Here is a 12,977-nt window from a genome sequence, read left to right on the forward strand (position 1 = left end):
GAACACTTGAAAAAACTCAAAGAAGGTCAACAGGAAGTTCTAAGGTTGCTTCCTATTGACCTGCTTCAAGTTTTATTTTCTGGTTGCTGGGAGATAGCTTGAAAAGCTCTGTAAAACTGTATGCTTAAAGCATTAAATTTAAGGAAGGAAAAAAAAGCACTGTAAGCTTTTAAATTAATAAATGGGCACTGGGGGAGGTCTCATGAGGTAGTTCCTCATATTTGCTGTTTCCTGTAACCGCAGGGGAGGGCAGGAACGCATACCAGATACCCTGTATAAATATTCTTAATATAATAAATGTGAACACGAGCAATGCAGAAAGCATGACTAAGTTTATGATTCAGAGATATATAAGTTCCAGAACATGGTTCTCTATACAGTAGTACAGAGGCATCCATGATACAGTATCGACACGTAAGAGTGTCTCATAACAGATCAGACCTTTTAGTGCAGTAAATATACAGCACATGATGAATCAAAAACATCTTTTCCTCCATACCTCCTTCCTCCCTTCCATTACAAGTTGGCAAAGTTGTTCAGCTCTCCCATGGTCTCCTTGTATCCCAAGGAGGAATTCCAGATGAATGAACCACATTTCTTTCTGGAACTCAATACAGTGAAGTCTTGCTTGAAACCACAGAAAATAGTCACAAGTAAGTTTGTAGATAAATAACTACTGTGGTTTTATAGACTGTACCCTTTTCCCATTTATAATTTTAATAATTTTTTTCCTGACATTTCAAATTATTATGAAAGGGAAATTCTATAAAATTGTTCCATATGAATTGACTGCTAGACAGAATTGAGAGATTCAATTCTTATTTCAAGAAATCTTATTTCAGCCTGAGTTCTCTGATAGTCCAAGCTGATACCGATATTGCAGATATAATGAGCTACTACTCCACTCACCAGTGACATTAAAAAAACTTTCAGCATTGTGGTTTAGGTTAAATGGAAAGTAACCCATAAACTTATTTTTAAATTGGTGAGGTAAAAACACAAGCTTGACCATTTTTTAAATTCCGTGTCATGATCCTAGAATCACTGAAGCTACACTAAAAGTACCTGCCATCTTCATACCAAATTTCAACAGAGTGGAGGAAAAACATTATTTTAAAAATTGATGAAGAGTGACATGAGTTGATCTCAGGTAGTTACATTCTGGGTTCTGTCCCGAAGGCAAAGTCATAGTGACAGAACTATGGGGTGTGCTGTGACAAGCTCCTGCATTGCAAAATCTACTAGTATACCACTGTTTACTGTTTACAGGTCTACTGTTTACAGGTCTACTATTTGATGCTTTGGGCATTATCAAAGCATGTCACTAGAAAGAGGAATTTTAGCCTTACAGTCCAATCCTGAGCTGCCCAGAGTATAGGGCTGCCACACCAGTGAAATGGCTACCGTGGCCTCCACCATACCCCAGGCAGCTGTGGTTGCCTCCTCAGGAGAAGGGGAAGTTTATCCCCTTCTCCCGAGTAAAGGAAGTGGCCCTGCAATGGGGCTATTCTACAGCAGCCCCTCACCGCTCAGTTCATATAACTGTTAGTTAAACTGGTTAAAATTAGCACCACTGTGTTGCAATTGCAAGACTTCATTGAGTAAAACATTTACCTTGATCACAGCTGATATATCATTGAACTGTGTTTTCAGCTCCTCTTGAGCATCTTCCCTGAAAGAATTGTCCTCTGTTTTCTCATACAGTTCTCTTGCTTTCCCCAAGAGCTGGTGCAGGTCATTAGAATGATCTTCCACTTCTGAAACAACAACTTGGAAATAGTCCAGCTGAGAAAATTTCTCTTTCAAGCCATTCTGAGGCTCCAAAGGCTGATCCACTTTGTGGTCTACTGATTCCAACCACTGGTCTAGCTGACCTTTCCTTTCCAGATAGTCATTCCATTGATTAATCACAGACTCCAGCAAGCTTACATTAAAGAAACACACAATGAGATCAAAATCCTGCAAGTCTTAAGAGAAGGGAATTGGGATGCAGTAAAATATCCAAGAGCTATGCACACAAATCACTCTGAAATTACTGCCATGAATCTCTGGTTGGCTTGGGAGAATTCTATAGCATAATTTCACCAAGTTCACGTTTCATATCCAAAGATGATATTGGAATGTTTAACAAATACTTCCAACATTTCATCAGCCCAAACTGGCACAATTTCTATAGCCTACTGACTACGGAATAGTTTCATAGGGCAGTGCTATTCAAACTGGGGCGTTGTGATGCCCCAGCCTGAGGACCCTGGTCTCTGCCCCCTTAAGGGGCAGGGGCAGCCTAGAGGCGGGGGGAAGGCAGCAGTGCAATCTCCAGGATTGCACCGCTCAGAGGGCTGAGTGTCCCCGCTAAAGCGGAAGTGGAGCGCGATCACTCCGCATCCACTTTCCCTGCTGCGGGGAGCCCTGCTAGAAGTCACGCCAGGCTCCCCGCACCCCAGGGAGGCTGCAGGAGGCTTGGGTAAGTGCCCCCAAGCACCTGCAGCCCCCTGAGCAGCGCGATCCTGGGGATTGCGCCGCTGCCTTCCCCCCGCCCCAGCTGCCTCCTCCCCCTGCCCCTGCAAAGACTTACTGGCTCTCAAACTCTCCCAGAGAGTTTGAGAACCACTGTCATAGGGTGTTTGTGCTTATATCCTCCATCTTCACAAGGGGTAAAAACCACTAGCCACCAGTGGTAAGCCCAACAGCAATTTATTTCAAGGGGCAGGGAGAGGGCAGAATGGGGATGCTCAGGCTGCTCGGATCTGCACCACCTCTTTAGGTGACGCAGATCCAAGTAGCCTCATTTGCCCTGCTGCCATATTGCTTACTGCTCTGGATGCAGTGCAGGCCAGCCGGCCTGCCTGCTCCAGGGCAGGTTAGGATTGGGCTGCTTGTCAGTTAACTGTGTTTCAGAAAATAAGTGCCTTTTTTTTTCTTTTCCCCTGCCAGGAGACACAAACAATTGTGAACCAGAAGAAAACGCTTATAACATTAGCAGAAATGGACAGCAGTACATTTTTCAATGATATACTGATTTCAGTAAACATCACAATGGCAAGTGAAGTATGCTTAACAGTACAGACTGAGAATTGGTTAACACATTACTTTTCTTCTATATATGAAAAGCTCCAGCCCATTGTCTACTTGAGAGAAAGAACACGGACTTTATTAACCGTTTTCTTGATTATAGGAGTACTTTGTTCAAGTTGCCATAATCTGCGTATAGCCTGTTCACAATTCTGTTTCTCCATGCATATGTCCTAGGAGTGATTGTGCATATATTTGGACAAGAAAAAATGAACTAATTGAGCAAAACACAAAGTAAGGTGTTCTCAGTGTAGAAAATTACTATATTTTGATATAGTAATAATAAACAACAATTGAAAAAAATTACCTCTGACAACTCACTGAAGAAGTCATAATGCTGCTCCAGAGATCTTTCAATGTCTGCAGTTGGTTCTTTATCACCTTCTGTCCTTCTGCATTAGTACTTTTAAGGGCTTGTTCACCTTTGCCAATAGCCATGTTTAACTTAACCTCTCCCTCACCTTTCATTAAAAGAATTTCCTACAAAGCAAAAGAATTTTACAGTTTCCAATTCATTTATAGACACGAAGAATGTCTTCTATCAAACAGCCATCCATCAAGTTCTGCAATAGAGTAAGGCTGCCTTGTATGGCTAGAAGCTGACATCAGAAGTGATTGTCCATAAAGTCTTTTCCGCGGAAGTACTACTAACTCTATCCTATGTAAATTCCCCAGCGCTGATACAGTGTCACCAGCAAAATATAAGCTAGTCTTTAAAACATCTATTATCATAAACAGCAAAGCAATAATAAGCAGTAGTCCAAAAACAGTGGAAGCAAAATCACTATGTATTGTGCTGGTTGATCCTACTAAGGGCCAACAAGCTTCAGAAACCTACAGTAGATTCCTTTTTCTTCCTGGGATCAATTCAAGAGGTTAGTTAAGAAAACCCGATTTGGCTTGGACCGTATGCACTGTGCATCTTAGAGATCATCTCCACCCTATTCTTGCATTACTCTGATGCTTCCTTGTTTATGCTCCCTCCTTTTGTTCACAAGTGGCATGTACCTCAAGGATTCAAGAATGAATAAATGGGCAATTCTGCAGTTTTGATAAGTTCTTCTGTTTGTTTTTGGTTTGTTCTTTATTATTATTATTATTATTATTATTTATTATTATTATTATTATTATTATTACCACCACCACTGAAGAGGTTCAAACAGTTTTCACCTTAGCTTGGGAAACATCCTGGGACAAAAGCTGAAAAACTCTTCTGTATACCAACAGTACTGACAGCAACAGTTGCACCATTTTATTTTACCTGAATTTGCAGTAGACGTTTCTCTAAGACAACTTTACTTCCAATAGTGCATTCTGAAGAGGCCTGTTTTTCTTGCACACCTTTCACCCAGGTCCACATGCTTTGCAGAGCTTCTTCCAACACTTGGTGTTCTTGAAGGGCCATTTGAGAGGCCCTTAGCCTCTCTTTGACTGACTTGACTAGGTTTTGGTAAGTGGTAAAATGCTGAGAAGCCAACCGGACTTCTCTTCCAGCACTATATCCCTTCTCATTTAAAATCTGTGCCTTCTGAGAAAGTTTATCAAAGGAGTCCCTAAAAGAAAGTTTAAAAAGTAGCTGAGCTATGACTGCTGCAATGCAGATAAAAATATAACTGTGAAAACTATGGATAATTCATAGCACTGGGGTAAATTAAATATGACTCAAATGTGAACGGAAACACTTTGACATAAGGATGCATAAGCAAATGTATAATCATTATAAATATAATAGTTATTTGTTATGTGAAACAACAGTAAGGCAAACACTGTTGCACCACAACATCAGATCTTAACCCATTTTTGCCCAGCCCACAGGTGTACACATTTGGTCCCTGTTGTGTGTATGCAAAGTTGGGGAGGAATGGCTTAATGAGAATTTGATGTGCAAATCAATTACATGAGTACTTTTTGCTAGAATGCCAGGAGTTTGTCTCTATTAATGTCAAATGACATCCATGCATTTCTACTACATTCATGCATGATATCACTGAAGTTGTATTACACAAGAGTAGTGGCAAAAACCAGTGATATAAAAAGTGCGGCGATATAGTCAACACTCTTAGTAGTCTCAATAGTCTCACTCTCAGACAAACACAATAACGGTCTTTAGATTTCACACTGCCAGAGTCCATGCATGCGCAATGACAGATTATGCTAAAAATGGCAATTGTAGTACTGCTAGATCATTCCCATATTTGGCATTGTGGCTCATTAATAGCATAGGGGAAAACATTGTGTTAGTTGGGTACTGATAATACAACTAGAGTCGAATGTATCTGAATGAAAAATATAAACAGCAAACTCTGCTTTAAATATAGGATTTCACAAAGTTTTCACTGAGCTGCTTTTTTCAGGGATACTGAAAAAATATCATTGATGTGAAGGCAGGCAATAGTGCAGGAAGAACCCTTTCTAAGGATAAAATGTGAAATGCCCTTAGCTTCTAAACAATTTTGATTCAAAAAGATTAGAGATAGAACAAAATGGAAACCCTCAACAGTTCCTTGCTTTCTATAAATATTTAATTTCACAGTTTTCTCTCATATACAGTTTTCTCTCATATATCTCGTAGTGATATAAATAGACCTAAAGCAAACAATTTTGTTTCATCCGAGCTATTACAATATCACCAAAATGCTAGCAACCAAATGGGATATTTAGAAAAGTTGATTTTATACCTTGCAACCAGCAGTTCTTCGAGAAATGATTCTATTTCCTGTACTTCACTTTTCTTATCAGGAATGTGCTGTTTACTCTGGCCCCCAAATTCTGTGCTTATCCTTTCTTCCATTTCATGGAGCCACAAACTCCTGTTCTTGCACAGATCCTCAAAGCTGCAAGCAAAACGCAAGCATAGCTGTAACACTTGCTGCTAGATGCACAGAATAAATTCATCAGCTACTGTACTCTGTTCAGAAGAAATTGGTCTGGATATCTGGTATCTAGTGAAAGAAAGCTGAAACGCAAATATTTCTATGTAGCGATGAATTATCTAAAAATACTCAACAAGGATCTAAATAGGGCATGTCAAACAAGACCATGGGAATTACAGTGAGAGAGGAACAATTCTCAAGTGACACAAGTCATGCTTCTTACTTCTGTTTATAAAGACATCAAAGGGAATGGATAGTTCTGACTATGGCAATTCAAGGTGTCAGATGTTCATAGATACTGGTTATTCTACTGCCCTTCCCCACCCCACAGCTAACTGGTGATGTGATTCCCTTGGCAGTAGGAGGCTTTAAGCCAGGGGTGTCAAACTCGTTTTGTACCAAGGGCCAAGTAGCATTCATGGTGCCTGCTGAGGGCTGGAAGTGATGTCATTAGGCAGGAAATGATGTAATTAATCAGGTCATAACCAAAAATAAGCGCTTTCTTCACTTAGGAACTCATTAGCTGCAAATGACAGATGAGAAAATGCACAAATCTTGATCATATTTCAAGTTATGGAAGAGCCCAATTTTCATAGCAAAAACTCCTCAGCACTTGAGAGCCTGAGGGACGGATAAAAAACTTCCACGGACTGCATCCGGCTCCTGGGCCTTATGTTTGACACCCCTGCTTTAAGCCATAGTTATTACTCTCTGGAAAGGGAATGTTTTGTAATGATGACCAATAATTTCATGGTGTTGAATTATATGCCATTATTTTGTTTCTGTCAAGTATGTGTATTTATTTATTTATTTGAAGAGACAGTGGCTGAACAGATACCTTGCACGCAGAAGATTCTAAGTACAATCCAATTAAAAGAGTTATAGGAAGCATGGCTGGAAGAGATCTCTCCCAGACATCTATAATTGCTGGTGTGAGTCAGAGTAGGAAAGAGTTAGGCTAGATGGACCAAAGATCTAACCCTGTATAAGGCAGCTTTGTGTGAATATATATATTTTTTTTACAATGTATCGTGTGCATCTTAGGGCACAAGCCTAACCAACTTTCCAGCACCGAGATAAGGGCATTGCAGTTCCAAGGTAAGGGAACATTCCCTTACCTTGAGGAGGCCTCTGTGACTGCCCCCAACTGCAGGATGCAGCACGCGCCCCATTGGCACAGCCGTGTCAGTGCAGAAAAGTTGGTAGGATTTGGGACTCATTGAAACAACCTACCTACTGAGCTCTGCAACACATTCTTCCAGAGCTTGCTTATCTTTCAAGCATTGTTTCAGGAATCCCTCAAAGTCTTGATGCGTTTTAGCTATCAGTTCCTGGATGCTGCTCATGGATGATTTGGGTAGATAAGCGCACGAATCTTCTCCTTTTTGGGAGGCTGTCTCCAGTTTGTTCCGACCTTCACTGACAGAGTCCAATACTTTCTAAGTGAAACAAGCATGAAATTTACATGGGTGAAGAAGGATGTGGAAGAAAAGTGGAAACACTTCAATCATTTAAAATGCTAAAAACCAATTTACACATGCAGATTATCATGAGATACGGAGTTTGCATCTATCTGAGTTTGTATTGTATCTGCCCCTTTAGGGCCCAATCCTATCCAACTTTTGAGCACCGGTGCAGCTGCAATGCAGCCCCAAGGTAAGGGAACAAATGCTCCCATGCTTTGAGGATGCTTCTGGGACTGTCCCTCCACCACAGGTTGCAGTGCATGCCCCACTGGCACAGCTGTACCGGCCCTGGAAAACTGGATAGGATTGGGCCCTTAGTTGGCAGTTAGATGGAAGGGAGGCAAGACTGCAAACCAGGCAAAGAAGCACTTTTTCAAGTGGTTCTTGTCTTATATTTAACAGGGGGAGAGTAACTGTCTGTATTCACTGCAACATCACAGCTTTTCTAGTGCAGTCTGTGAGCTTCTCTGTGACAAGAGACTATTTATATGATGTTCTCTGCAAGCTGTGTTGTGAACTTTTTTGTTGAAAAATGGTATACAGGTGGGTCCACAATATCCACAGATTCAAGATGGGACCCCAAACTCACAGCTTGGATCCATGTGGACACTTTGGAGGGTGCTCTGAGGGCCAGGGAGGACTTAGAAGGTCACTTCTGGTTTTTTTTCGTAAAAAGCAGAAATATCATTTTAAGGTGAAGGCTGGGGAGCTATGTGGCCTCCCCAGTCCTGCAAACTTCCCCTCCCTCAGGACAGTTCCCCTCACCAGCTGAGGATTACAGGGCCCCTGAAACCTGCAGATTTCATTATCTGTGGATTTCATTATCTGTGGGTTTCCTGGAACGGAACACCTGTAGATAATGATGGAGGCCGTGCACTATATAAATATGTTTATTCTTAATAATAATATTTAAAAGTGCCCAAATTTTAAAAAAAATTAAAAAACCCTCCCTGCTTATACAAAACTGACACATCAGAGAGAAGACATTGCACATACTGCAGTTGTATCCCTGTTCTTTGATAACCATACCTGCAATTCATGAAGTTTTGCTTCTGTGTCCTGACAATCCCCAGATGTAATACTTATGTCTTTTACAGCAGTCCTCAGATTAGAATACCAATTTTGGAATTCACACAGATATGCTTAAAACCAAGAGAGAGAAACAGATATTTTAAAAAATGTTGTTCTATTCTCAGAAATCAATAAGAATGGTCTGCAGCTACTGAATTATACACTATAATCACCACCACTAGAGTAAGGACATATTGATTGAATAATGAGACACTGAGAGCTGGTGTGGCTCAAGAGACTGGGTGGTGAACCAGAACGTCCACTGTTTAAAATACTTTTCTTACTGTTGTAGAGATTTTTATCTCAAAATGATGAGACGGGCCCTTTAAATTAAAGGAAAACAGTTCTTTACAATAATTAGAGAGAGTGCAGCCAGCTGACAATCCAACAATCAATCTCTCTCCAAGCGAACCCCTCCCTTCCCCCTGAACATGTGAAAGAAAGATAATCCTTTCTAAGCACCTGGAGAGAGACTGGTTGTTGGATTGTCATCAATGTATCTTAACATCACAATGGTCAGCAAGGTTGTTTTTAAATCACCTGAGCAAAGGGACTTTGTTTTTTAAATTGATTTGCTATAGCGCAATTTTTGCCCTCTCAAATAATGAGACTCAACCTGTAGTTATATATTGTAATTATAACATATATTACATTACATTAACATTATACAAATAATAATATAATTTTTATATTATATTATTATTTATATTGGCCGGATCCCAAAGGATCTCCTCTATGGAGAACTCGTGCAAGGAAAGCGCCCTACAGGTAGACCACAGCTGCGATACAAGGACATCTGCAAGAGGGATCTGAAGGCCTTAGGAGTGGACCTCAACAAGTGCGAAACCCTGGCCTCTGAGCGGCCCGCTTGGAGGCAGGCTGTGCAACATGGCCTTTCCCAGTTTGAAGAGACACTTGGCCAACAGTCTGAGGCTAAGAGGCAAAGAAGGAAGGCCCATAGCCAGGGAGACAGGCCAGGGACAGACTGCACTTGCTCCCAGTGTGGAAGGGATTGTCACTCCCGAATCGGCCTTTTCAGCCACACTAGACGCTGTTCCAGAACCACCTTTCAGAGCGTGATACCATAGTCTTTCGAGACTGAAGGTTGCCAACTAACTACTAACATTATACAAATAATAATATAATTTTTATATTTCTATATAACTTAAATAAATTCTGAAAAAGAGTTCACATAGAAAAATATGAGATGGTTCCCTTTCATGACATTCACAATGTTGTGAAAGAGACACAGAAAGACAGAAGATGAATGGCAAAGGGTGAAGCAAGGATAAACAGGAAAGAATATATGGTTCTGTCATGTTCACAAACTTATGCTTGGTTAGACCATGATATGAGGACCTTATGTATAGTCTCTCCTGAGAAGAGAGGCAGTTCTCCTTCTCTCAATTATTATTAAATCACAACCCACCAATTCCTGCGATAAAATGACATTTGTGTTAAAAAAATTGATGTCAACAATACAACAGTATTTAATGGAATTAGAAAGCAAATTAGAAATTAGAAAACTAAAATTAGAATTAGAAAGCAAGAAGCAAGTTAGACCACATACTGACCACATTTCTGCCCAACACGCTACAGGGATCAAATGTGCACAATGGGCTGGGCAGATATGGGTTATTAACAGAGCAATCTTATGTATATGTCTACTGATATGCAAGTCCCATTGTGCTCAATGGAACTTACACCTAGGAAAGCTTGTTTAACCTCACTTTCCTGGGAGTAAGTCCCATTGAACACAATAGGACTTACTTCTGAGTAGACCTGGTTAGGTGTGCACCCTAAGATAGTTTATGCAAAAGCCAGCTGCCTGAAAAGGTTTGTAAAACAAGCTTTGGGCAAGAGGAGTTTCATGAATGGTTATGCACAAAGATACATCACTGATGTAAATGGAAACTTTTCACCTGGCTGGCACAATCACCTTAGGCAGTTTCATACATTTCTGTAGTCTAAATGGCTCATATATTAACAATCATTAGGACTCACAGAGGAAGTGTTTTTCCAGGGACTCTTGCATGGAAGCCTGTGTTTTCAAACTTAGCTGGTTCACAGCATCATACTTCTTTATCAGTGAGGTAACAGTGCCCCCAAGAGTCTCCAAGCCCATGGAAGGATATTTGCGACAGAGATTGTTGAGGGTTTCCTGTGTGGAATCAAACTTGCTCTGCTGTTGCTGAAGCTCCTTTTGTATTTTCTGAAGGACAAATTTGTGACATGAAGTACAAGGAATGTTAAAGTATTGTGTGCACTTCTATACCAAGTTTTTTCCCCCCATATTACATATTACCAGTAGCTGTTCTGTTAGATTTCACATGGTCTGAATCTAAATTTTTCAAAAATGATTGTCCATATAATCTGTTAAAACTACACACCATTATCCCAAAATTCTAAACAAATTCTTTTGTGCATTAGCTACTGGTGGGGGTGTTTTTCTTGGCGCATGTGTTCGGATCAGGATCTTCCCTCTGCCCTAAGCCACACTCTGTAAATGCCTTTTCTGGGGCTTGTCTGGGTTGTGCTGCTCTTTTGAGAAGCCTGGAAAAGGCTTAGTGAAGACTTTCTCTGATTTTATTTTTTCTATATTGTACTGAACCTTGACCTGATCACGTTCTGTGGCTTTTTTTGCAAGTTTTATGCCATTCTAGTATGCAAAGGAGGGATACTGTGATTTTAAAAAAATTCTGCTTGTCTATGTGGTGCTGCACTTTTGAGAAGCTTGGAAAAATCAATGATTATGTAAGTATATATGTTTAGTAATAGTCTAAAATGACACAGAGTTCATAGTTGAAACGTTTATTGTGCTTTATCGTGCTGTTTGTACAATTTTGAATAAAAATTTGGATAAAAGCACATAACACCACAATTTGCTATATTAATCAAGAAATTTTGGAAAAAAAATATCACCAAAAAAACCACTCCTAGGTACTAGCAGTGGCGTCACTAAGGTTTGCATAATCTGGTGTGGGAGGCCAGTGCATCACTCCATGAGGAACCTCCTCCTATGCAGCGGGTGGGGCAATGCCCCAGGCATTGGGTGTGGAGATGTACCATCACCCTGCTCTTGCTGGTTTTTTGGGTATAACTTTTGATAGACAGGTGAGCGTCGCTTAGCGATGTTCTGACCAGCAACAGCCTGCATACGCGATGGCTGCTAGTGGTCCCTGCCACCCTCCCAGCCTCTGAAACCAAGGGAAGAATGTTTCCCTCACATCCGGAGGCTTTTCTGAGCCTCACAGAGGCTGTGCACATCTGCACACTGCCTCTGCAAAGCTCAGACTGGCCATTTTGGGTGAAAACAGCTGACTTCCGGTTTCCTGGGAAACTGGAAGCCGTGTGTTTTCACCCGAAATGGGCATTCTGCGCATGGCTCATAAAAGCCTCCAAAGGCAAGGGGAGCATGGTTCCCTCACCTTCAAGGACTGCGCATAACATCAAGCCACACTTGGCGACGAAGGTGCCGGTCTGCATCACTGTTGCTAAGCTAAGCGACACATGACTGTACAGATATTTCAATGCAGTTTCATACATGAAATGACACATTGACTGATATATAACATGATGGTATTGTTCGAAAATATCAAGATTTAAAATTTTTTGGCAAGTAGTGGTTTCATCCCCCCACTTGGTGCGGCCTCCACCCCCAGTGACACCACTGGCTACTGGCCACTGATCATGAATGAAAGCTTTTACAGCTTCATATACATTTAAAGATAACTTGGATAACTTCAGTTCATTCCTCATTATTAGTTTCCATGATCTCTCTTCAGCTGTCAAGTTCAGCTGTCATGTCTTCAGCCATGCATGCCCAAGATAGGAGGAAATTTTTCTGTGATGCAGAATAGTATCACAGGAACAGTTTATGCAGTGATGCATGTTTTCACTCAGAAATGAGAAATCAGCTCTAACTAATTTTAGAGAATTTGTGGGAAATTCTCACACCCACTTCCCTTCCCCCAAACTGTTCTAAAATTGATTTGTCTTGTTCATTGCATTACATAAACTTGGGTTAAAACCTCATCTGTTTGCTGTAATTTGCATGGAACACGGAGACATCTGGGACAAAACCCTTGTTTGTCTTTAAGATCTCACTATATGCAAAAGTATCATAAAAACAGAAGGAGCTAGAGGCAGACCCTGAAATAAGTGTCTGCTTATGCTATAGGCCAGAGGTTCTCAAACTTCTCGGGAGTAAAACTCCTGCGGTAAGTTCTTGCGGTGGACGGGGAACGTCACTACACGATCCCAGGATCACGCTGCTGTTAGGGATGTCAAGGGCTGTCTTTTCCATACAAGAAGCTGCTGCAGGTTCTCGGTGGTGCAGGGACGCCCACAGAAGCCTCCGCAGGGCTCCCCAAAGTGTGGAGACTGCAAAAATAACAATTGCGACCCACTTCTGGTTTAATGATCGCAAACTGGAAGTGGGTTGCGATTGTTATTTTTACCATCTCCGAAATTTGAGGAGTCCTCTGTGGGGCTC

General features: G+C 41.0%; 1 protein-coding gene across 1 annotated transcript in view; it reads right to left on the minus strand.

Annotated features, from left to right (window-relative positions):
• Positions 1 to 12,977, minus strand: part of SYNE1 (spectrin repeat containing nuclear envelope protein 1) — a 314,290-nt gene that overhangs the window by 235,983 nt on the left and 65,330 nt on the right. The window contains 7 exon segments of the mRNA XM_066615722.1: positions 1,615 to 1,924; positions 3,380 to 3,552; positions 4,334 to 4,625; positions 5,751 to 5,906; positions 7,179 to 7,384; positions 8,441 to 8,553; positions 10,487 to 10,694. Of these exon segments, the coding sequence (XP_066471819.1) occupies positions 1,615 to 1,924; positions 3,380 to 3,552; positions 4,334 to 4,625; positions 5,751 to 5,906; positions 7,179 to 7,384; positions 8,441 to 8,553; positions 10,487 to 10,694 (1,458 nt within the window).

Source organism: Tiliqua scincoides, chromosome 1 (assembly GCF_035046505.1).
Source record: "Tiliqua scincoides isolate rTilSci1 chromosome 1, rTilSci1.hap2, whole genome shotgun sequence".
In the NCBI taxonomy this organism is placed as follows: Eukaryota; Metazoa; Chordata; class Lepidosauria; order Squamata; family Scincidae; genus Tiliqua; species Tiliqua scincoides.